Below are 24,625 nucleotides of genomic sequence, written 5' to 3'. Positions count from 1 at the left end.
ATATTCAGCCTTCTACATATTTATTTGTGAAGTTGATTACGCAGCAAAATGATGCCTCAGCAGCTGGAGTGTAAATGCTTGCATGAAAAGAGCTTCTGGACTAAAGGAGACTTTTCCTACGCTGGACAGAGTTCTGCCAAAGATGCATTAATTATAAAAAAAATCATGTTTTCTTCTATTTCCAACACTTTATTATGAGAGCTACTTGACATTCTGCCTGAAGTCATCCCTTTTTTTCTGCTCCTCCAGACTTTCACATCAAAATAATTGAGATTTTAAATGAACCCCCCCTCACCTTTATTAAACCTGACAAACGTCAGTAAACAGCTGGAGAGGGTTTTAAATTCAGGGATTTAATCAGTACATGAAGTGTCAGTTGTTGTGCAAATAAATGCTAGTAAAGTTATTCAGTATTTAATAAAACAACCAGCCATCTATTAGATATTGTCCTGTGAATATCAGTCTAATTTGGCTTTGATATAAAAAGTTTTGGCGATGAAAGCTGGGTAAGGCTCTCATTTTGGGGAAGCTCTGCTAAGTCTCCGGTGCTCGGCGCCGTCCTCATAACGGTCAGGCAGCTTCTAACGTGACGGAGTAGCAGCGTTTGCTTCTGGGGAAGCTCTGCACACCTAACAGGGACAGCGGTCGCAGCCCTCGGCTGCTTTCAGCTGTAGGAAGCCTCTTCACTCCGTCTACAGCCAGCTTTCCTGCAAAAGCTGAGAGAAATACCACCAGCAGCTTGTTGTGTAGTGGCTGCCTCGTTCGATGTCTGGTTTGGCAGAAAGCAGACGGTACTTGGCTTTGGTTCCAGTTTAAGGCCAGTAAACGGATGTCGCCTGTCGTAGCAGACAGTGGGAAAAAGTGCTCCTCCTTCACCAGGGCAGTCCTAAAGAAAATGAGTCCTGGAGTTTGGCACACACATAGCTTTAATTCTGTATCCATCCAATTTTAATATATTTTACATCTGTTGGCCCATGGCACAATTATGCTTTTTGTATGAAGAGTTTTCAGCAGGTGTAACGCCTATAAACCACCGCCCCTGCTTTAAAAAACAACATTGGGTCAGAAGCCACGTAAAGTTTTCCGTGGCGCTATAATTTGAACAACTGTGGTTCATTTTGCACCGAATAACGTCGGGGTTTCCACAAACACTGACATTACCTGTCTGATGCTACGGGTCAGAGCTCAGCGTTAGATAAACAGGTAAACGGACTGAATTTGTTGCTTTCTAGTCCTAGTTCTACACAAGCAGTCCCACTTCCATCGGGGGGGGGGGGGGGGGGGGGTTCATTGTCCAGGTGTGTGGGTTCTGTAGTAATAGGCCTGGCTCTTTTCTAGACTCTTGTAGCATAGACCGTGTCTAGATCTTGCAGCTGGCCGTGCAGCTCCCCTTCCACACTGTCATGCTAAGACACAGGATGCTTTCACTTGTGGCTCTGTAAAAGTTTATGAGCAAGTGAGTAGAACAGCCACTCTGATTCAGTTCTCTGAGAAAGAAGAGCCGTTGTTGGGCCTCCTTGGTCTTGCTGGTGTTCAGGATGAGGTTATTCCTTATGCACCACTGTGTCAGATTCTCACCATTGTTGGAAATCAGACCCAACACAGCGGTATCTGCAAACTTCGCAGGGTGTAGGGTGAGCAGCAGAGCAGTCGTGTGTAAGGAGGGTGAAGAGACCTGGGCCGAGGACACGACCCTGTGGTGTTCCAGTGTTGAGGATCAGTGGGGCAGATGTGCGTTTCCCTATCATCACCACCTGGGGCCTGTTGGTGAGGAAGTCACTGATCATCACAGGATCATGTTGCCAAACAGGGTTTATTTAAATAAAATACTGATTCTACACGTCTTCCAGAAATCGGGCCTTGCTGTGATTAGTTAAATATACTTTAGCCTTACGAAAATGTAGTTAATCATCATTACCTCATTATGTCTTATCCGTCTTTTACTGATAAAAAAATAGAAAAAAGAAAAAGCAGAAGACGTCAGTTAGGGTGAAATGCTATTTTATAGCACTGTAAAGAAATAGTGATTGAATCATATTCTCACATGTAACATAAAAATGGAATAAATGAGACGGTCACATTTCCGCCTCAAACTGCAGGATGGAGCTGAGCGGAGCAGCTGGCTAGCTGACATCACAGATATTGGTGGGCAGTAGAGATGAATGAGGTCAAGGAAATGGGCTGGAGCTCCACAGGACAATATCCTGAGAAAGAGTCCATTTTTATATATTGCTCTAAACACCACAGCGCTAGAACGTGCCGACATGTGTGCAGCTGTATTCTGCTTCAGCTGCACATAAAAGTGGGAATTAAAGTCTCAAAATCTATTAAAAAATATGTCTGGCCTCATTTGTGAATTTAACTAGTGCATTTATTCTTTTTTTTTAATTTTTTTCAAATTTGAACACAAATTATACTTAAACTCCCACTCAACACATATTGTTAAACACACTTTAGAAAAGGACATGCAACGCAACATTTTGTCTCACTGTCCAACATTGAATCAGAGTGTGGTCTTCCATCTTTAAGTGGGTTAGGATTAGCAACAATATTTCTATTTGCGTAAATCCAGAAAAATTGAGCGAGAATATATCGGGAACTGGAAACTTCTTCAAATTTAGTATTCCAAATACATGTAGTGGATGACTTGTGTCAAACATTTTAGGTACATTTGCTCATTCTACCTGAAAGTCCAGGTGTGACTGGGTCAGGTTTATGGGGAACTGTGGGTAGGACTCATAAAAGTTGTTTAATGATTACAATCAGAAAAATTATATTTAGTCCTTTTAATGTTTCCTGGATATCTCGGGGTGTTTTGGCACATGAAATTCTGATGCCAACAGCAAACAGGCTTAAATCGGAGGCAACCAGACTTTCTCATAGTTCTCTCTCAAAACGTTTGGACACCCACCCAGGAGTCTTTGTTAATTCTGGTGGCTCCCACTCATGTCCGGTTGCCACAGGCTCTGATGCCAACCAAAAGTCTTCGCCTTGTAAATCTTTCCTAAACTCCTCCAAGTTCTTGAGTTGGTTGTGCTTGTTGGCTGCGTGCCTTTTGTCTACCACGCTTTTTCTTCCATGTAATTTTCAGTTAATCTGCTTGGATACAACACTTTGAATAACCAGTTTTTTTTAGCTATGTCTTGTTGAGGCTTACCTTCCTTATGAAGGGTGTCAACGACATGTGTACACTCAGGAGTCTTCTCCATTATTGTGTAGGCCATGATATTTCTGCATTAGAACTCCATTTTTGTTGGCCTAATGTAATGCTCAAGATTTCGGAGAATCCCATTTTGGGGTTTTTAGTAGTAGTAGTAAGCCGTAATCATGAAAATTAACAGAAGAAGAAGCTTGAACTGTGTTGCTCTGTGTGATAGATCTGTACAATGCGTTTAACTTTTTAAATAGACTCAATGACATAAGATAACATTTCAATGACTTCATTTAGGACTGGACAATATAGAATAAAGGCCTATCGATAAAATAGAAATCATATTGATTGATATAGATAATTATCAAAACAATTCAAAATATACATTTTAAGTGCAGCCCTGGCCATTTTAGGCTGTTGCCTAAAGACTTTTTTTTTAAATAAATGGATTCAAACACAACCCTTCTACCAACTTTTTACAAAAACTGTAAGTGTTAAAAAAAGAACACGTGCTCTCTGAACTCTCTGAAGGCTGATAGAGCTTTCCTGCGTTTATGATTGGTTGGCAGGATATAATAACTGTAGTAATAACCTACATGGTAGGCTAGCATGCACTGTTCTTTTATTGAACTTTTTATTGACCCCTGTTTTTTTATATTAAACCATCCGTCTATCGATCAATATATATCGTTATTGAATTATTGTCCAGCTCTAACTTCATTAATCATTTTTCTACATTTTTCATTCTGTATATATTTTGTAGTATTCTTGTTGTCTCTTGATAACATCATCTTTCTTCCCAATGTTAGACGTCTCCGTTCTACGTCTCCAGCGTTTGGAGTCTTTCCCTTTAGCTCGCCATCTTTTTTTCCTACCCAGCTCTCCTCCCGGCTGTAGCTTGAACACCCCCCCATCCCTCCCACAACGCACGAACGCCTCCATGACAACACAATACCCACAGCAACCTCAGTCAACTTCCTCAGCAGAAACGTCCAACTTACTGGAGGCGTTTTTCTGTTTTAATGAGGCTCAGCCTGGGAGAGAGCAAACTGAGGAGGTAATGAAGACGGGTGTGTTAAGACCGGATATGTCATTTCTGATCACAAGAAAGCAACTATAGGAGATTAGATTTCCACCAAACTAAGAACCTCCGCAGTGTAGAATTAATTGTATTCTCTGTTTGTCAGGAAGCGGGGAGCGAACTGAAAACTTACTGACCCACTTTGAACATTAACAACCAGTTGGATGAAAAGTAAAATCCTTTCTGAGGCTGGAAAACAAAAGTTAAATGTACACCGTCTTGATTAACAGGAGATCAGCTCAGCAGCAGTTTGCTCAACAGGAAAGAAAAACATCAAAGTGCTGAAGTCAAATTTTATTGCAGAGCAAGGCTTTTTATCCTTTAATCCCAGCTCCTGTAAATTAAACTTTAAATTTATAGGAGAGAAATCTAATGTTCTTCTCTGCTGGGGAAGAACAGTTTTTCTCCCTCTAATCTTGGGCAAACGTTTAAGATGCCTCTTCTCTGCGTCTCATTTGTCATGGATCATGTCAGAGATGTTGTCATGTTCCAACTTGTCACCACAACGGATCAGGTTTCAGTTAAAAGAATAATTATCTGTGGGGAATTTTCTTCTGGATATGCAGAGAATGGTTTTAGTGGACTTAGAAATTCTCAAAACATTTATTTTTATTATTTTCAGTTGTAAGGTTAGAGGAACACTCCAAGTTTAGGTCAATTCATCCTTTCACCAATTCATTCCCTCAATTTGTGCCTAGTCATTGGTATTCTGGCCATTTTATAATTGTAAAGATCATCCACTATTACCATCTAACATAGAAAGTACTCCTGGGTCAATGTGAGCTTCTGTGCTTTCTGTGTCTCTGCTCTGTCTTCTCTAAGCCCCAGTGGGTGGAGGCAGATGAGCGTTCACACTGAGCCTGATTCTGGTTCTGCTGGAGGTTCTCCTCCCTGTTAAAGGGGAGTTTTCCTCTCCACTGTCGCTTCATGCATGCTCAGTATGAGGGATTGCTGCAAAGCCATCAACAATGCAGACGACTGTCCACTGTGGCTCTACGCTCTTTCAGGAGGAGTGAATGCTGCTTGGAGAGACTTGATGCAACCTGCTGGGTTTCCTTAGAGAGGTAACTTTCTCACCAACCTGGAGGATCTGATGGAGTCTGACTTTGGAAAGAGCCTTGAGATGATATGTTTCATGAATTGGCGCTATATAAATAAAATTGAATTGTATTAAACAAACCTTTTCTTGCATATGTGCTTAAATGTGCATGAGTTGTAGTTGTGTTTCATGTATAATGGAGATACATATCTAACAGTCTGAGTCCTAGATATATATTTCTTCTTTTTTATGTTTTTGTATCAAATTATTTCTATCTAGCATAGATGGCGATTTTGGTGTCCATTGACTTTTTTACTTTTCGTTGCGTTCGCCTGTCTGCTAAGCTCAAAACAACAGCGCCTGGCTTTACGGAGAAACCAGAACAGCTGAGCATCTTTACGACAGTGCACTTTTACTTTCGCCCTCTGGGGGGAGCCTCGCTGGAAAATCAACCCCGGTTGCATAGTATACCTTTAATACATAATTTCTAATGTATTTAACAGTACAAAAAGGCTGTTTAAAAATACTATCTGCATGAGGAATCTAAAGAGCTGCCACAAAAAGTTTGAGAACTCCTGCCTTAGGGAGCAGTGGATTGCCACTTTGTGACTGGAGAGCGTTTTTGGGGCTAAGGGTCATGCAATGAGACCAAGATGGGCAGTGTTTGGGATTCAAACCAGGGAACTTGTAGCTTTCATAAACACAAGCCCCTGTCTCCAACCACTAGCCCACCAATCCCAAGAGATAAGCTATTTATAATGATGGCTTTATTTTCCTGTGAACATCAGTGGTGATTAAAACTGTTTATTTTTTTTTGCTGCAGTGATTATAATGTAGGCTGTCTTGTTACATTTTCCACATATTTTCTGCATATGAACTGAACTGCTAAAGTCACAAAATGGACACTGTAATTTAATTAACTGCAATTTACTGTGATTTTCCAAGCTGTATGTAAACGAAATTTCGTTCTGTACGCACTCTGTGCATACAAAATGACAAAGTTGTCTAAGTCTATGAGGTTTGACATGGTCTCTGTTGCACTTTCACCTGATGAGTTTGTGTGACACTTAAATGAGTGAAACTATAAATTGCCTGTTTGGGTGTTATTGTTTTGATCAGTGAAGAAATGTCTACTGTCACTTTATCATAGATACTTTCAAACTAATTACTAAAATTACAAGTGTCAGTTCATACAGACGTTTAAATGACTGGCTTTGTTTCTGCTTGCTATTTTGTATTAGTGGGTGTTTTAATTGTTGGGGGTTTGGGAAAGGAAATTCTCAGTAGAACAGACAAGATTTGCCACTGATGTAAGTTAAACTAATTTGGCCCAATTAAATGTCTTTACTCCCACATAACTGCAGGGACTGAGAAGCAACAAAAGTGGTATGACTCTTCAAATAATTTTAATGAGGACTCAACACGACAAAATGTAGAACAACCAAACGCTACTCTATAAATTGTGAACATTTTTCATTGTTTATCAACCACTAATTTATAAATTTATACAAGAACCTGTTTTGATACAAGAGCTCTAAATCTGCTTTCTTTTAAGGTGTTGAGTCAAACGGCAGACAGATGTTGTCATGTTAATGTTCTAGTTTTGACATCCTGGCTTACGGAAGAGGATTAGGGCCACTCTAAAAAAAAAAAAAGAAAAGTCTACTCAATTCTGACTTTTTTTCTCAGAATTCTGACTTTTTTCTCAGAATTCTGACTTTTGTCTCAGAATTCTGAGAAAAAAGTCAGAATTGAGTAGACTTTTTTTTTTTTTTTTTTTGAGTGGCCCTAATCCTCTTCCGTACTGGCTGGCTCACCAAATGTTACTAAATATTTAGTGAATGTGTTTTGTTGACTCCAAGCTTATTTGATGCAGTGTTTAGCTTACGTTGTTGTTATGTAGCCTCATTATCATGATGCTAGAGCAAGCATGAGCAAATTATGAAATATTATTAGCCTGCAGTCCACACATAACCCTAGTTATTAAATCAAACACGCTCTTTAACGATCTAAACAGCTGTTTTTTTTACTGTTAACGCTGCCCGATTGTGAGGATTAAATAAAAACATTACCTATGAACATACTGTCGTCTTTTACAGGAGGCATTACACTGAAGCCATAGTATGTAATGTTAGCATAAGGAGCAGGTAACCTGTCTTAAACGTGTCTCATGAGGCTCTAAGGCTCATGAGACACGTTGAAGGAGGTAGTCTATGGAGAGAACTGAGACTTACCTCCAGATTTATCGTCCAACCAAATTCCCCCACTACCACGCTGGATCTCAGACAAACAGTAGAAGATGGAATAGATGGAAACATGAGGGAATCTCAGCATTACTGTGGATTGATTGATCCAAGTGTTCTGCATATCTGTCAGAAGTTGCGTAGTTTCACTTTTCGACTCTGTTTCTTGGACCGTTAATGGATCCTAAAGAAGATGAGGAAGTTCCTCCATGAAATGTCTTGATGTCTTGTTTTTGTTTCTCTTCCTGTTGAATTCTACATCAGTTTAATGAAACATGTCCTGTAATGTCTCTGCTGAGGCGTTTGGGTGATGATGTTTACTGCACAAGTTGTACTATTGCTTTTATTCTCACTACATCTTTTTTTTTATTTGTGTTTTTTTTCTTCGTCTTAAAAGATAAATTAAACTTAAATGCAAAGACAAAAACAGTGAATAAAAACCCTGTATTTCCCTGCGTTATCGTGCTTTGCCATTAACATTTTGCATTAGTCTGAATCTAAATGCATGATGGAGCAGGCCTACGACAACACCATGGATCATCACCTGTAGAAACATGGCGCATAAAAGGAAAAATTAGGGATTAAAAAAAAAACAGCAAACTGATGTTTTCAACATTTTAAACACAAACACACCATAAATAACACAACAGCACAATAAAAGAATTAACAAAAAAAGTTGAAAATGATAATGAAATTTCATCAAAAAGGACAAATAAAAGAGAGATAAGCTGAAGACAGAGCGGTACTTTGGGCTTCTGTCATTTACCATGTTGGGTTGATTTCCATGGATTTCCATGGATCCAGGCCTGCCTCATTCATGTTGTTTCTGTATAAACACTCATCAGGAAAACAACTTAAAGCATATCCACAGCAGCTGGTTTTATTCTGAGCCTCACAGCTGACTGCACTCCACTGAAGTGGCTGTTCTCGCCCCCGCTGCTGCACAAACACAGCGGCTTTTAGGATTTTTCTTTTAAAACGACAGCTTGAGTGCTCCTCCATCACCTACTGAACAAATCCAGCTTGAAACGCTTTGTTCCATTAGTTTTTTTGGCTGATCTGAGACTTACAATTAAATCTATTGCACCTCCAGACAGAATTATGCAAAAAGAACCTTTTTATCCTGTCCGATCAGACAAGAGTTGCCAGAGACAGACAGACACTTAAAACTGCAACCTGCAGCGGGCCTCTCCCGGTGACGGAGGGTTTAATGCGGTTTGAGGAGAACAGTTTGTTTTTCTCGGGCCCCTGTGCCGCCCAGAACATTTAGACTCAAACAAAGCTGCTGGGGATCCATGCGGTCCACGTCTGTTCTTCTCATGGCTGCAAAGCTCGACGTGTTTTTGTTAAGCTTCGCTGCTGGTTTGCTCCAGCAAGGCGCAGAAAAGCCGGGCGGGTGGCCTGGCATTGTTGACAAGCAGAGTGTCTTCAGAAGACAGAAGAAATATTCACATGTGTGTTTGTAGAGGCAGAGCATTTTTGTTTGCAAGTGTTCCTTTGAAAAAGAAAGCTGTGCCCCTGCACTTTCCTCCTACTCCATAAAAACAACCGAGATGCCGTCCTCTTTGGTGGGAAGATGGAGAAACTTGATGAAAGAATGGGTAAAATGGGATAAAAACCAAGTTGCCCCAGTGTCTGCCTTGGGTTGAATGGACAATGCTCCCCCAATCTTCTCAAGACTTTAGTTATCGTTGTTTGTAGATTTTTTTCTCCCACACGTTTTACTTCCGCTGAGTTTCCATTATTATTGGAAACATTACTATTTTTTATACTACTAATTGTTTTCCTGTTTTTTCTTTATTATTATTATTCCGTCGGCGTCTAACTACTCCTGCATACTTCAACCGATTTCAACAATTTTGGTATCAAAACGTTCAGCTCGTTCCAGGCATGACTGCTATATCTCATGGTTATGCTAACTTTTACACTTTTTAAAATATTTCACTTTTTGTGCGATTCTTTGGCTGTTACCATTGAAATCAATGCAAATTGATACAAATTTCTTCACATTCTTCCAATTCTTTCAATTCTTCCAATTCTTCGAATTGTTTTAATTCCTCAAATTTTCATTTTGTTCAATTTATTTCAAATTTTTAATTTTTAATTTTTTTTTTTTCACATTCCTTCACCTTTTTTCACATTCTTCAAATTCCTTCAAATTTTTCAAATTCCTTCAAATTTTTCAAATTCTTCACATTCTTCTATTTCTTCTAATTCAAATTTTTTTCAAATTCTTCAAATCTGATTTCAATGTTTTTGAGCGCTTCTGCATCTTCTGCTCAAATGATTCTGCCCATTAGCATTCTCACTCGCTGTTACGCAGGAGCAGCTTTTTCTAGTTGAACTCAGAGTTTTGGGTATGCATGAGCTGTGTAACACATGATTGTCAAAATTAACAGAAAGAAACACGTGAAATACATCACAATGGAAGCAATAAGAGGAAAAATGCCCGGTTCAAACCGTCAACCTGTTTGTTTTCACCGCTTTCAACGGGAATGACACTTAAAAAAAAGATTTAAGCTCTAAGGTTTAGAAATACAATTTATGGTCTACATCAAGAAATCCTGCCAAGTGTTCCTTAAAATCACCAGTTTCTATAAATGCATGTGTTCCTGTGTAGCCATTGTTAAATATTTAAATAAAAGCTCTGTTAATGCATAAAAGCATGACTCACAGGAGTTTGCTCTCTCAAGTAACAAAAGGGTTACTTGCAGTTACTATGAAATGTTTGCAACTTCCCTCTGCAGGAAATCATTTTACTAATGAACATATTCAACATCTAACAGAAGGAGTTTTAAACACACTGTATGCACAAATAAAGAAATGAGAATTTACTAGAATGTGAACTGAGTTTTGAACGGATCCCTTTCAGCCTCATGGGCTTTGATATTTTTCTGCATGAGGAATGTTGTGTTTTCCTGAGTTTGTGGAAAGTCAGGAAAAAGTGTTTCATGCTCATAGCGTATCAATATTTGTGTTTGGTTGCCTTAGCCAGAACCACACTAGTCTTCTTTGACTACCATAGTAAACTGCGTTTAAAGCGACACATAATGAGTTTTCAGTGCATTACAGACGTTGCAGAGCCAAAATTAAAGCTGAAATTCCAAGCATTAATCATATTTTGTAGAATTCCCTACAGGAATGAAAAGAGGAAATGGTTCCCCATGATCTAAGATCCTAACAGGTCCTTTCTCTGTTTGTTTCAGTGGTTCGGTGATCTGGTGACGCCGGTGTGGTGGGAGGATGTCTGGTTAAAGGAAGGCTTCGCTCATTTCTTCGAGTACGTCGGCACAGACTTCCTCTTCCCAAAGTGGAACATGGTGAGTGGAAACCATCCAGGATACCAGATTTCTCATGTCCACCACATTCATTAATATTATTGAACTGGAAGTTCTTTAATGGCTAAAAACAGCAATTAGACATTATTTCTTTCAACCTATCAGTTAAATGTCAGTTGTAAGGAAACTTTAAGATCTTTATTGTGACACATCCTGTCAGTTTTCCTATTTCTCTTTGCACTGATTCCCATCTAATCATTAAAAACATTGGTGAAACTTTGGTCAGTCCAAGGGTTGATTTCCCACATGGTAGCATCATTTCTCCTCCTAATTTTAACACACAAACGTTTTTGGTGGAATATCTTTAATGTTGGCATCATTGAAAGCTGAAAGCTGCATGAAGAGAATTTTTACGGGATTGGGAAATGTAAAATTTTAAAAACAATGTTGCAATCCATGCCCCTACACCCCAAAGTCAACATGTAAAGAATAGTAAATACATTTTCCATTCGTGGTATATTATATTTAAAATGCATATGTATACTTTAGTATATTATGTATATATTGGGCCTTATTTAGTTTCTTGGTTCCTATGTAATATCTATCTATCTATCTATCTATCTATCTATCTATCTATCTATCTATCTATCTATCTATCTATCTATCTATCTATCTATCTATCTATCTATCTATCTATCTATCTATCTATCTATCTATCTATCTATCTATCTATCTATCTATCTATCTATCTATCTATCTATCTATCTATCTATCTATCTATCTATCTATCTATCTATCTGTCTATATATCTATCTATCTATCTATCTATCTATCTTAAGAGAGTTTCAGAAAGAGGCTTTATTGATGAGTTTAGGTAAAATGTTTTTTGGAAATGAAATTCCTACATGTTTTGATATCAACATTTTTCTGTTTTGTTTTTATTTTTTAAAATGAAATGATTTCTTTAAATCTCTCATTTAGGGAGTGAATTCATAACCTCCACCTTAGTTCTTTGAAAATAGCATTTTAGTGGTATATTACATTTAAAATCCATATGTATACTTTAGTATATTGTTATGTATATATTTGGCCTTATTTAGTTTCTTGGTTCCTATGTTTTTTATATATATATATATATATATATATATATATATATATATATATATATATATATATATATATATATATATATATATATATATATACACTAAGAGAGTTTCATAAAGTAGCTTTATTGATGAGTTTAGGTAAAATGTTTTTGGAAATGGAATTCCTACATATTTTGATATCAAACCTTTTTTGTTGTTTTTTTTTTTTTTTTTTAGAATCCCATGATTTCTTTAAATCTTTCATTTATGGAGTGAATTCATAACCTCCACCTTAGTTCTTTGAAAATAGTGTTGGAAACCTTTCTGGATGACTAAACGGGAACTATTTTCCAACCCGCAGCACAAACAATCCCTCTCCTGCTGTTTCTTCTCGTCCTTTTTCGTTTAAAATGCAACATAATTTAAAAGACAAGTCAAAAGGTGAAGCTGTGCTCCTGAACTCCTCCACCTCCCTCCTCTGCCATGGATCGATTTCTGCTCCCTCCTCTTCCTCAAGCTGTTTTCCTGCTGCCCTGTAGATAATGTTCAGCTGTGAGGCTGGTCCTTTCTCTTCTATTGTTTCGCTCGCGTTGGCAAACAAATGTGCAGAGAATAATGGGACAAAACCCGGCTAAATTAGAAATTAATTCCTCATCAGATTTGCCACAAATTCCCCTCCTCCCCCTCCTGGATGAAGTGGATGTGGCTGAAAACGTCTTCAGCTGTGAGCGCTGCAGAACTTTAAATTACAGACTCCTTAGTTTCTGCTGAAGTGCAGTGTTTACTTCCAGGACTGAAACACCTTATCTGCTGCAGGCACACAGCCTGCTGCTGCTGCTGCTGCTGAGTTTTAAACACCTGCACGTCCACTTCCACACAGACACATGCTTTCATATAAAATAAATACATCCCCAAAGAGAGGCAGAGTGATCATCAAGCGGGATGTATTAAAAAAAATCACTTGAGGGGAAATCGGGGCGTGAGGCTGAAAGCAGACGCGTGTGAAGCGGTGAAGGGAGAAGCCTGCTGTTTCCAGGAGCTAAAGCTGCTTTAGCTCCAACAAGGCCTCCCATGGAGCCGCAGTACAGGCGGAAACGTTCAGACTGCTCTGCAGTACCTGCCCACACGATGGGAGGCCTTCCTCTGGTCTCTGCCCCGCTAGAAGAACTGCAGCTGAACCCAGAAGAAGCTAAAACACGCTCTGAAATCTTCAGGTTTCTTTAATCCTGGATTTGTTGGCTGTAATTAACTGGAAATACGTTTAACTTTTGCACACAGATGCTCTGCTGCTGGTAGAGATTTGTTGGTACTGAGTGTGTTGTGTTGAAGCAAGAGATATAGCAACACTTAAAAACAAGAATGAAACTATTTGGAGACACGAGGGTTTTTCGCCCTCAAGGTTTCTTCCTGCTGGAGGAGTGGAGAGGAAATAAATTCTGCTGTGTGGTTGGATCTGCTGCGGTGGAGATGAAGCCTTTGGGTCGGGACTCAGACTCTTTGTTGGTGTATCTGGGAAAAGCTCCTCTATCTCTCTATCAGGGAGCGTTTTCATGGATGTGGTCGGGTTTTATTCTGGAGTGACACGGGGCAAGCCAGCACAGATCCAGATGCTAGGTTCTGCCACTTCAGCAACCTTTGAATTTCTGCATCCTGCTGGTTGACAACATGGAGTCTTTGTTGCCCTGAAGACAGAAGACGAAGTCTGGGTTTACTGCCCTGTGATGGCCAGGCCTGGGACTCCCGCTTTGAAGACAGTCTGTGGTACAGAGCTCAAGTCATAGACCGTTAAAGGTGGAAGTGTGATATGTCGACTTTGGCAATAAGCAAATCTTGTCAGTCAGTGATTCTGGGCAGATCTAAGAGGATTCCTTTACCCTTCCTGCTCTCTGGCTGAAAATCCTCAAGAAACAATGTCCGGCAATCTGTTACACACCAGCAGCTCCACCTCTGAATACCTGAAAAAATGGTTTTAGAGCGGCCTAGTCAAAGTCTGTGCTTGAATCTGATCACGATGCTTTGGTGAAAGCTTAAACAAACTCTTGCCTCAAAAGGCAAAACAATCAATTATTAGCTTCTGAGGACAATTAGTTTCTCACATAAATCCATAATTAGAACATTTCTTATATTAACATTCGTTTTACCAAAGACCTTTTCACATCATGATAACTTTGGGTAAAGATGTGCTATATTTCTGTAATACTGGATGGTGGATGAATGCAGCTTTAGAGAATTCAATTGAATTTTATTTAAATGGCGCCAATTCATGATACATGTCTTCTCAAGGGACTTTCCAAAATCAAATTCAATCAGATTATCCTGATTGGGTCAGATTATCCAGGTTGGTGAGAAAGTTTCCTCTCTAAGGAAACCCAGCAGGTTGCATCAAGTCTCTCCAAGCAGCATTCACTCCTCCTGAAAGAGCGTAGAGCCACAGTGGACAGTCGTCTGCATTGTTGATGGCTTTGCAGCAATCCCTCATACTGAGCATGCATGAAGCGACAGTGGAGAGGAAAAGTCCCCTTTAACATGGAGGAGAACCTCCAGCAGAACCAGAACCAGGCTCAGTGTGAACGCTCATCTGCCTCGGGACTAAAAAAAAGAGGTCAGAACCAGAAATGATGTCATTTTTCACTTCGAGCCAAACGGGAACCAAAGTTTCCTGTTTGTGGAGCTGGAAGGTAAAGTAAAGCTGTTAAAGGAGATTTGTTTGTCAAATTTGACTCTATATTTCCAAGGCAGCCTGAATCCTCGTTTTGTGTTAATAAAAAGCAAAGTGTCATCAGTATAGCAGTGGAAACTGATGTAAAAAAAGAACTGGGCCGAGCCCAGAGCCTTGTGGGACAACATAAATGGTGGATGAGGGGTCACATGGTCATGATGTAGCTTTTTACAAAACTTGTTCTTCAGTTTTTTACACTAGAAATAACACCTTGGAACAGGTGAAGAAGAGTTTAAAAAGCAGTTTGGAGTTAAAAAAAAAGAAAAAGAAAAAAAGGCGACATTTTGACCTGATGTTATCAGTGCCTTTAAAAATACCTGCTCCTGAAAGAACAACCCACACTCTCTAAACCGTGGAGCGATAATTAAAGAGCGGCTGCGTCATACGGAGAGGGATCTGTTACCCAAACAAGTTAAAATGACTCCATGTTTGAGGAGGAGAAGAACAGGTGGGGAGGAGGAGAGACACTCTGTAAGTGACGGAGGACCAGCATACGGTTTAAAGTTCAACAGCTGCTCCTGAACGCAGCCCGTCCTGGCATCTGCGTCTTTGTTCTGGCCCAGTTTAAGTCCATCTGGTCATTAAGGAGCAGATGGACCCCCCGTTTCCACCACTGCAGGTGATAGAAAGTCTTTGTTAATTAGAGCTGATGTCTCATTTAGTCTCATTCTCTTTCACTTTAATTTCATCCAAATGTGCAATTTAACTAATTTGCTAATCGTGTGATTCATGGTGAAATCCCTCCTCTGTGTGTTTACTTTCTGTGTGTTTGTGCTGATGAACATAATGAAGGCAATAATCAGCCTGAAGCAGAGGAGCAGATCCATCTCCTGTTTAAACATCTAGAAAATCCAGGAATTAGTCAGATCCGACTCTTCACTTGGGTCTGAAAAGATTCATAGAAACTAATTTATCTCACACGTTTGGTTTCTCAGATCAAAACTGAAACACGCAGAATAACCCTGGAAACACACTATGAGGCTGACACGTCAAAATTACTTTGTTGGGAAAAAGAAATATGTATTTAGAGAATTATTTACCAGGTGTTGGGGTTAAAAAAAGAGATACACTGAACAGTTGGACATACTGTCTGTTTTTATGGAAGTGGATAAAGTTACAGAAAGTAACAAAGATCAGGAAGAGTTCAACAGGGACTCAGATATTTTTTTTTATCAGGTCTTTGCTGAATTTTGAGTCTAAAATGTAAGAAATGTGCATGAGTCCTGATAGCTTACTGAAACAGTGATTCCTTAGATGGAAGCTGTTATGATTATGTAGCGCTGCCGTTATGAAACTGTAATAAACACAAACCATGTAAGGAAGAAAACGCTATTCAAGGCTTCTGCTTTTGGGCTCCTTTACTTTTTTCTTTTTCCTGAATTAGTGGCGTCTGAACCGTCAGTAAAGTCCTCTTAATTTAAAAATATTCACACTTATGTTGAGTTTTTTTTTTTTTTTTTTTTCCATTATAGCCCCAAACTTCAATGCAAGATTGTATGAGACAGACCAAGACAATAGATTGCAAAATTGTCCAGTGGGGGAAAAAAGTATAATAGATGATACATGTTTATAAGTATAAAGAGTTTTGTGCATTTTTTGTGCAACTCTTTTTACTCTGATACCCGTAAATAAAAACCAGACGGCCTTCAGGTGTTTGATTAGTAAATCAGCTCCACCTGTGTGTAACGTAATTTCAGCATAAATCCAGTTGTTCTATGAAGACTCAAAGGATATTTATAGAATACTAGAGAACGACTAGATTCATGAAGACCAAGGAACCCAGCAGACGGGTCGTGTAGGAAGTTCTGGTCCAGGTTCTACAACGTTTCCCAGAGCTCTGATCATCATGTGGACCTGGAGAGAGGATGGACCACCTGTAGACCCACCAGGACATGGACGTCCACCTGGACTGACCAGGAGAGCTTTAACCAGAGAAGCAGGAGGAGGATTGTGATAGCTGTGGGGGAGCTGCAGAGATCCACAGCTCAGGTGGCAGAAGCTGGCAGACAGGACAACCATTAGGGTGCGTTCACATGGAAATAAGGCGAATTAACGGGCGTTATTCATACGACACGTTTCGAGCGAAATCGGGTGAATAGAGCGACGTAAAACTGAGAATAGAGTGAAGCGAAATTTAGCTGGAATTCAACAATCGGAACTTTTCCGTCAGTTCTCGTTGCTTTAAGGGTGTTCCTCGTCCGTTTCTTTAGGCACAAAGATGTTGTTTTTTTTTTTTTTTTTATGTGTTACAAATTTAGAAAGTATAATTTACTGACAGAAGACGCATTTAAAGACGCGGGACAGCAGCTCCTCAGTCTCCGTCCTGGAAAGACAGGAGCACCGCTGGAAACGGCCGTCATCCAGAACACGCTTCAGGGGGGGCGGTATCCACCGAACCGGGGGTGTCTGGAGGATGTGGTCGACCCAGGGGCGCTGATGCCGTTGTCCAACTTTCTACATTAGAAACGGCACCGTGACTTGCTCGGTAAAATCCCCGTCCGCCACGGTGGGTTGGATAGACGAGAGGAAGCGGCAGCAAATGGACGTTCCTCCTATTTGAGGATGAGGAGAAGCGGGCTGGGGGGGAATTGTTTGCGCGAGAGAGGAGAAACGCCAAGCGACCAGCAGCAAAAAGTCGTCTTGTTGGCGTTCGGTGTGAACGCACCTTACGTCCTTCACTCCACAATTCTGATCTTCATGAGGAAATAGCAGAAGGTCGAGCTTCCAGCAGAAAATGATGCACAACACGCAGCCAGAGGTGCTACTGGAATGGTTTCATTTTAGTAATGACAACAAAATAATATTCGTGTGTTTGAATGGACCTGTAAAAGTCCAGAGCTGTCTAATTTATATTTGTATAAACTTTAAAGACCCTATACCCCCCCCCCCCCCCCCCCCCCCCCCCCCCCACCCCCCATCCACACACACTTCACAGCTCTGCATTTATTTGATCATTCACCTAAAAGGTCAACAATATCCTTTGAAGTTTGTGGTTTTAACGAGATAAAATGTGGATAAGTTCCAGGACTTAAAGACTTTTTTTTTTCTAAGCATAGTTTTACGTCTCCATGTGAAGGGTCTGTCAGGCAGAGGAGCCAAATATTTTACTCAAGTAAGAGCAAAAAAGTATTCAGTATGAAGACTCAAGTACTGAGTAACTAATCATAACAGCTGATGATTTAATATTTCAAAATGATTTAATCAGACTGACAAAAATATAAGGTTCTGTGCAAATTCTGGTATTTTAAAGACAAAAGAAACACTTTTCTAAATATTTTTTCAACATTGAACTTGAAAGCAACACTTAATGTATATATAGTATGTTAGAACAGTGCAAAAATACTTCCAATGACAATATCTACAGTTTACTCTACGTTCATTCAACCTCCATATGTCTCACTGAGCTCAGCAGATAGTTAATAACACTAAAATAACAAAGCTTGTGTACAAATATGAAGTCTCACTTTAACATAAACGCAAGAGTAGCGATACTGGAGTAATAATGACTCAAGTAAAAATAAAAATACTGTGCAGTAAAACTACTCCTAAAAGTATATTTTGTAACTGAGTAAATGTAACTAGTTACCACCACCTCTGCTTTCAGGTTATTTTAGCTACTGTAGTAAACAGATCTATAGCTTTAGCCACCCTGAATAAAAAAAAACACGCAAAATATTTAGCAGAGTTATTTTGTTTTAATAACTTTAATAGTTTTATGGAGTAAAATAAAAATCTGTAAACATCATTATGAACAGGTCAGGGCTTTTTGAAAATATGTGTTCAGGATCAGCTGTGAAAGTTGCAATTAGTGAATCTCATTCAGGTTAATTAAAACGATGCCTACTTTAATCCAGGAATTACACCAATCCATAGTAGACCAGGAATTAGGCTCTTACCTGCTGATGCTCAGGCGCCTGTTCTTCATGTTGCTTGCGTTCTAAAGCCTCATGCATCAACATATCTTTACATAATGGAAAATCATTTTAAATCAAATCCCTCTGGTAAACGCTGTAATCCATGAATCAGACGAGCCACCATCCTCCAGATTTAACCCGATCCCAGGGGTAAAATACACAAAGTTTGTTAAAGCTGGACCTGTTTGCAGATATCAATTAAAAATACGACACAAGAAAAGGAATAATGGCAGAAAATAAAGGTAGAGAACACAGAAGGATAGACGATGTCAATTAAAGACATCATTTAAATTTGGGGGGTGATTAAAAGAGGAGGGAAAATTATAGATGCAACAAAATCTGCAATAATAAAATATTAACTATGCGTTGCCAAATACACCTTTAATTACTGGATTAATTATTTAGCATAAGCAGGAACTTGTTGAAATGATTTTCCATGTAAAGGTAAAGAAAATCTCAATGTCTTCATTTAAAGTCAGAGCCTAAATTTTTTTATGGTCCAGTTCCTCGTTACAAACATCCGCTGCTCTAAATGAACTGCTCTCATTGGTCAAAACAGAAAATCACTTTTAAAACCTTCCATTATGTTATTTCAGCAGCAAATTTTGTGACTCGGAGTCGTTTGCATTACAAAGAAGAAGAAATGTGTTTGTTTTTTCACATAATGAGAGAGATAAATGACATCAAGCAGTCAATTGTCTAAAATTAGCCAATCAGGGAGAGTTTTTACTCCCTGATGTCAGAAGTTATCAGATTCTCAAACTGTTTGCCAAGTGTTGATTTGGACATTTAAAATATGTATTATAAACACATTTCTCCTATGTTTTCTGAACCAGTTTACTTTTACTTTGACTAAGCCATTCCCCAGTGTTCTAGCTGAAGTGGGCAGGAGAGAGTCTGGAGATTTAAAAGTCAAGTTTTAGGATTGATTTGCACTGCATACGTTGGATATGCTGTTAAAACTACGGGTTTCTGACGATGGGGATGCTTGACTTTTGTGCTGGTGGAGCATCCAGTGGCTCAACACCCATCCTCCTTCATAGTTCCTGACGGGAACCTTCAAATGTCTCGTTGTTGTTCCGTTTTTCAGCTGGGTTCAAACGGCGTTCCTTGTGTTTGCAGGAGAAGCAGCGCTTCCTGACCGACGTTCTCCATGAGGTGATGCTGCTGGACGGGCTGAGCTCCTCCCATCCTATCTCCCAGGAGGTGGAGCAGGCGACCGACATCGACCGCGTCTTTGACTGGATCGCCTACAAAAAGGTGGGTGAACCTGGAGTGAAGAATGTTTCTAATCAGGTGTGACAAACCTTCCCGTATAACAGGGGTGTCAAACATACGCCGAACAATTTAGTCCGGCCCTGTGGCTAAATGCATGATCATTAAAAAAAAAAAAAAAAAAAATTATTTTTTATTTATTTTTTTCCCAGTGTCCTGTCTGGCAATGTGGCAATAACAATTGTTGTCTTAATGCCACAAAGAGCTCATCAGATTTGACTTTCACAAGTGGAGCAGTACTGCTTTTGCCATAGTGCTCTGCTTGATTTATAAATGTGAATAGTTTTATTATGATTCATGCGGGGAATATCTCAAATGATATGGACACTACAATGGGAAAGTAGGAGAGGAAAGGAGGAACAAGAAGAAAAAAGAAAAGTTTAAAGAAAGAGGAGATAAAAGGAAGAAAATTATAAAACAATTATTGAAAAAAAAACATGTACTTTGTTTAATTGAAAATCTGCAGTTCCTATATTGTCCACGAGGGGCGCTGTGTTTTAATTAGCAGATTAAGCTTCAGGTGTGGAAAAATTTAAATCATTTCTTAATTTTTATCTGTTTGATGTATTTTGTCATGCAGGACAGTGTTTTTAAGTTCCAAAAAATGTGAATAAATGTTTTTCAACATTGTACAATCACTGTGATCAGTTCTTATGCATAATGCGCAAGTAAATGTTTAACTGAGTAAAAGTATTGTTGAAATTGCACATACCTTTCTTAAAAACGCTGAGGGTATTTATAATATATTGTGTAAAAGTGAAATTAATTTAATATAAAAATCAACAACAAGTCCACATTTATTAGTTCTATTTAATCTTGCAATGAGTTTACTCGTGTGGCCCTCTTGAGATCAGATTAAGCTGAATGCGGCCCCTAAACCAAAATGAGTTTGACACCCCTGCCGTATAACTTCCTGTTTGGTACAGATCCTCAGTAAACGCATCACCGGTGGTTCGACTCATGGCCCAAACAACTCTGTGGACTATTAAAAAAATATTTGTGTTTTAGCTTTTAACCTGAAACTTGAGCTTCAACAGAGTTTCTTCAAACTCAACGTTGACCCAGCAGGTATACCCTCAATCCAAGTCTGGCACCTTAAACCCATTTGACCCGTAGACTTAAGTCTAAAAGTGCAAACATTTAGACTTAAGTCTAAGTCTAAGCTTTAAGAGGAAAACAAGTTTCTCTGTTTTTGATCCCGCGTCTTTACTCTCCGCCGTCTGCAGGGGGCGGCGCTGATCCGGATGCTGGCGAACGTGATGGGACAGACGCTGTTCCAGAAAGGACTCAACGTAAGTGCTGGTTTCTCTGCGGATGCAGCCGTCTATCCAGAGGTTTTAATTTTTTAACAGACAGCTGGCTGGTGGCTTTGAAGTGTTCTTAAGAGATTTGTCACCAAATCAACTTGAAGGTTTCAGACAGAGGGAGTGTGTTTGCAATAAGCCATATTTTACAGACACTCTCACTGTTAGCGGCTTATGGTAATTGCAGGGTTTAGCTGAAGAGGCAGTTTCAGAAAGTTTTTCTGCCTTTTACTGGTAAAATCACTTTGGTCTGGGTTAAAGCACCTCTAATAGCCACAAAAATGGTTTGTTCTGCTTCTTTAGATGGTTCCACAATTAATTTTCTGCTTCCCTCTTTCCCTCGATCACCAGCCAGTTTCAGAGACGCTCCAGAGATTTAGGGCACGGGTTCCTAAAGTCACGAGATAAGATATCAGAGAATATTATAGTTTTAATATAGCGAATATATGCCTTTAATCGTGGAAAATGTTAAGTATTTTACATGTTTTTACAGTTTTTACAACTTTTTCTTTCTTGCAAATATGTGAAATTAATCTAAAAAATGGAAATTACTCTGTCGTGGGCAATCTTTTTTTCTGGAAATTATGAGAAATAAAGTCTTAATATTGTGTACAAGAATAAATAACATTGCAAAAATAAAGTCAAAATATTATGAGAATAAAGTCACACAATTTTAGCACATCGTTTCAAAGTCTTCAAAATCTAACTTTCAAAGATGCTCAACATTCCTTATTTTAATGCAGGGGCCAACGACACGCATTGTTGTAAGAGTTTTCATGAAATTACCAAAAGAGGGTCACCGGTCTCTGGCACGGTTATTTCAGGGGTCGCAGGCTGAAAAGTTTGGGGAACCCATGATTTAGGGGATGAAATTCTGAATTAAAATACATCTTTTTGATCCAGATTTAAACTAACTTGCGTAGAAGACGCTTATCAAATGCAAATTATAAATCCATTTTCAAGACTCCTCCATGGAATCAGGACAACATGGTGGAGGAAGTGGTGCTTAGGCCCCTTCAGGGTTTCCCATGCTGTCAGGGCGGGGTCAGAGTTCAAGTGATTTAGAAATAAAGGAATACTAAGTAAACTGGTGTACCTCTTCCTTAGACGTCCTGAGCTGCAGTGATTCATGGTGCCGTCAGCTGGTTTTAATGAACCTGGGATGTAATGGGTCAAGGAGAGCAAGGAGGTCCATCATTGATGGGGAGCTGTGAGTCAATTATCTAAAAGGAGTTAAAGGAAGTGGTTCAGGATGCATCCTGCAGTTCCCTTTACAGGGTTCTGGGTACGTCCCACTGGTAGAAGACCTCCGGACCCGGGACTACTTCACGCCTCATGTAGGAACACCTGAACATGACGCTGAATGAGCTGCAGAGTGTTGCTGAGGAGAGGGCTGTCCTGGTGTTCCTCCTGGAGTAGGAAGCTTAGATAGGCGGAAGAAAATATGTTAACAATGTTTTTATCAGCAACTAAAAAATCTACATTATTCACAAATATCACTGTTTCATTGCTTACCAATGTCAGTAAAAGCTTTGCCTACAAAACCTCAGCTTGGTTTAAACTTCTGAAGGTGCTTTTCAGCTGCATCTACCCCAGAACTTATTTCAGGATCCTTTCAAATACTTTTAATCTCGGCCTGCTTTAACTAAAGGTATATAGCCACGTAACATGCATATAAAAAAATACCAAAAACCGTTTGATCAGGATAAAATAAGGTTATATACGCCAAGCCTCCATCTTCATAGTGTTGTTCTTTTTGAGCCGAAAAATAATTCCCTCTCAGGCATGAATAACAAGTACAAACAGACGTGGTGCCATCTAGTGGCAGTATTGCAGAACCTTCATAATGCCGGTTTGCTGTATTAATAAATCAAAATTAAATAATGCCGGACTGAGCCTGACCCTCTGCAACGCCTCACAGTAAAGCTGCAGCTCAGCGTGATTGAAGACCAACGTTATTAATTAAATAAACCGATCTACAGCAACTCTAAGAGCCTCATATCAGAACATTTACTCACGTCAGTCAACTCTGCGTCACATCTGAGCCTCGGCAGGTTTAGCGTCTGATTCAGTGAACACCAACGTTCAGACTGGATTCCCAGAGACATTCCAGACTTTTCCCTCTTGGAATCATATTTTTTTGCATTTTTTTTCCATTGGATCTTGGACATTTCTTCATTGTTTCGCTGGGAGATGCTAGTAGCCGTTAGCCACTTCCTTGTTTTATCCTCTGCTGTGCATGCGCAGTTCCTACTTCCGTTAAAATCGTAAACAAACATGAAAGGCTTTATTTACTTACAAAATGAGCAAAAGCAAAGCATAAAACACCTAAATAACAACTAATACTCCAGCAGGATGTGATGATCTTTCATAAAAACATTCTGTGCAAACAGACTGAGCTACTGCTGTATAAATAAATAAAAAAGCAAATAACGTGGCTATGCACCTTTAAGATCTGATGATCAGAGTAGATTTAGCTACTAAGCCAGCCGCCGTGTGTTGCTCGTCCTGATTTCTGCCCGGCATTGAAACAAAAATGTTTCTTTAACAGGGATTACACTCTAGAAAATGTTTAAAGTCTCTCCAAAGTGGTTATTGTGGAAGATTAACAGATTTTAGATAATTTTCAAAGACAAAGACAGCCTGGAAAAAGAAAAAGAAACTGCTGTAGGGATTGAAGAGCAATTCCCATCCTTGGATCTGCAGTCCAAACAAAAACGCGGGGCAGAGAAGCTCTCCTCAAAATAACCCTGAGTTTGTGATTCGTTTAGCTGCAGTTACACGACTAAAACATTATTCAAATTATTATTAATAAAAGAATAACGTTCTGAAAGTAGCGATAAATAACGAAAACATGACTTTGACCGTGTTTTATCTCTCTGCCGCCACAGGTTGCTCATTTATTTAAATCGAATAAGTTACACATTGACATCATATCTGGACGGATTTCATTATATACAATAGAGTAAAAGTTCTGTCGGGGGCATAAAGATTACAGAAATAATATTTCTACCAGGATAAAGTGTTTTATAGGTCTGAAGGACGCCACAGCTCATCTTTAGACCAAAGCAAAGCCTCTGTAAATTTGGATGATTTATATTTTCTTCCAAATAGCAGTGCAAACAGTGCAAAAAACGTTGTCATTCTGGATACAGAAAGAAATAATTATTCAAATACCATCAAAAAAAAGACTTGAAAGGCTCTGAAAATACGCCGTTGATTCTGCGGCTGCAGCAGTCAAACATGAATAAGTAAATCTTCCCTATAATGAAGTATTATAAGGATCCTGGTGTGATATTTTTATTTTCTTTACTTTAGGATGAGTTCAAAGACATAATCAGCTGCTGGCTGAAAAATGGATCAAAGAGGAAGCTGAGAGGAATTTAGAGAAAGAAAATAACTTTTTATGAAAGTTTCATAATGTTTGATTTTCCAACAGATAGATATCCAAAGAATGCTCAGCTACTGCAGTGATAATTAGACCCATATATATATATATATATATATATATATATATATATATATATATATAT

The 24,625-nt window shown here is 39.1% G+C and overlaps 1 protein-coding gene across 1 annotated transcript in view; it reads left to right on the top strand.

Moving 5' to 3' along the window:
• Positions 1 to 24,625, top strand: part of LOC105937149 (thyrotropin-releasing hormone-degrading ectoenzyme) — a 179,090-nt gene that overhangs the window by 89,824 nt on the left and 64,641 nt on the right. The window contains exons 4-6 of the mRNA XM_036148813.1: positions 10,721 to 10,834; positions 19,636 to 19,773; positions 21,015 to 21,080. Coding sequence (XP_036004706.1) covers positions 10,721 to 10,834; positions 19,636 to 19,773; positions 21,015 to 21,080 — 318 coding nt within the window. The remainder of the gene's footprint in view (positions 1 to 10,720; positions 10,835 to 19,635; positions 19,774 to 21,014; positions 21,081 to 24,625) is intronic.

The sequence above is a fragment of the Fundulus heteroclitus genome, chromosome 17 (genome assembly GCF_011125445.2).
Source record: "Fundulus heteroclitus isolate FHET01 chromosome 17, MU-UCD_Fhet_4.1, whole genome shotgun sequence".
Taxonomy (NCBI): Eukaryota; Metazoa; Chordata; class Actinopteri; order Cyprinodontiformes; family Fundulidae; genus Fundulus; species Fundulus heteroclitus.
This window is presented reverse-complemented; position numbering and strand designations above follow the sequence as displayed.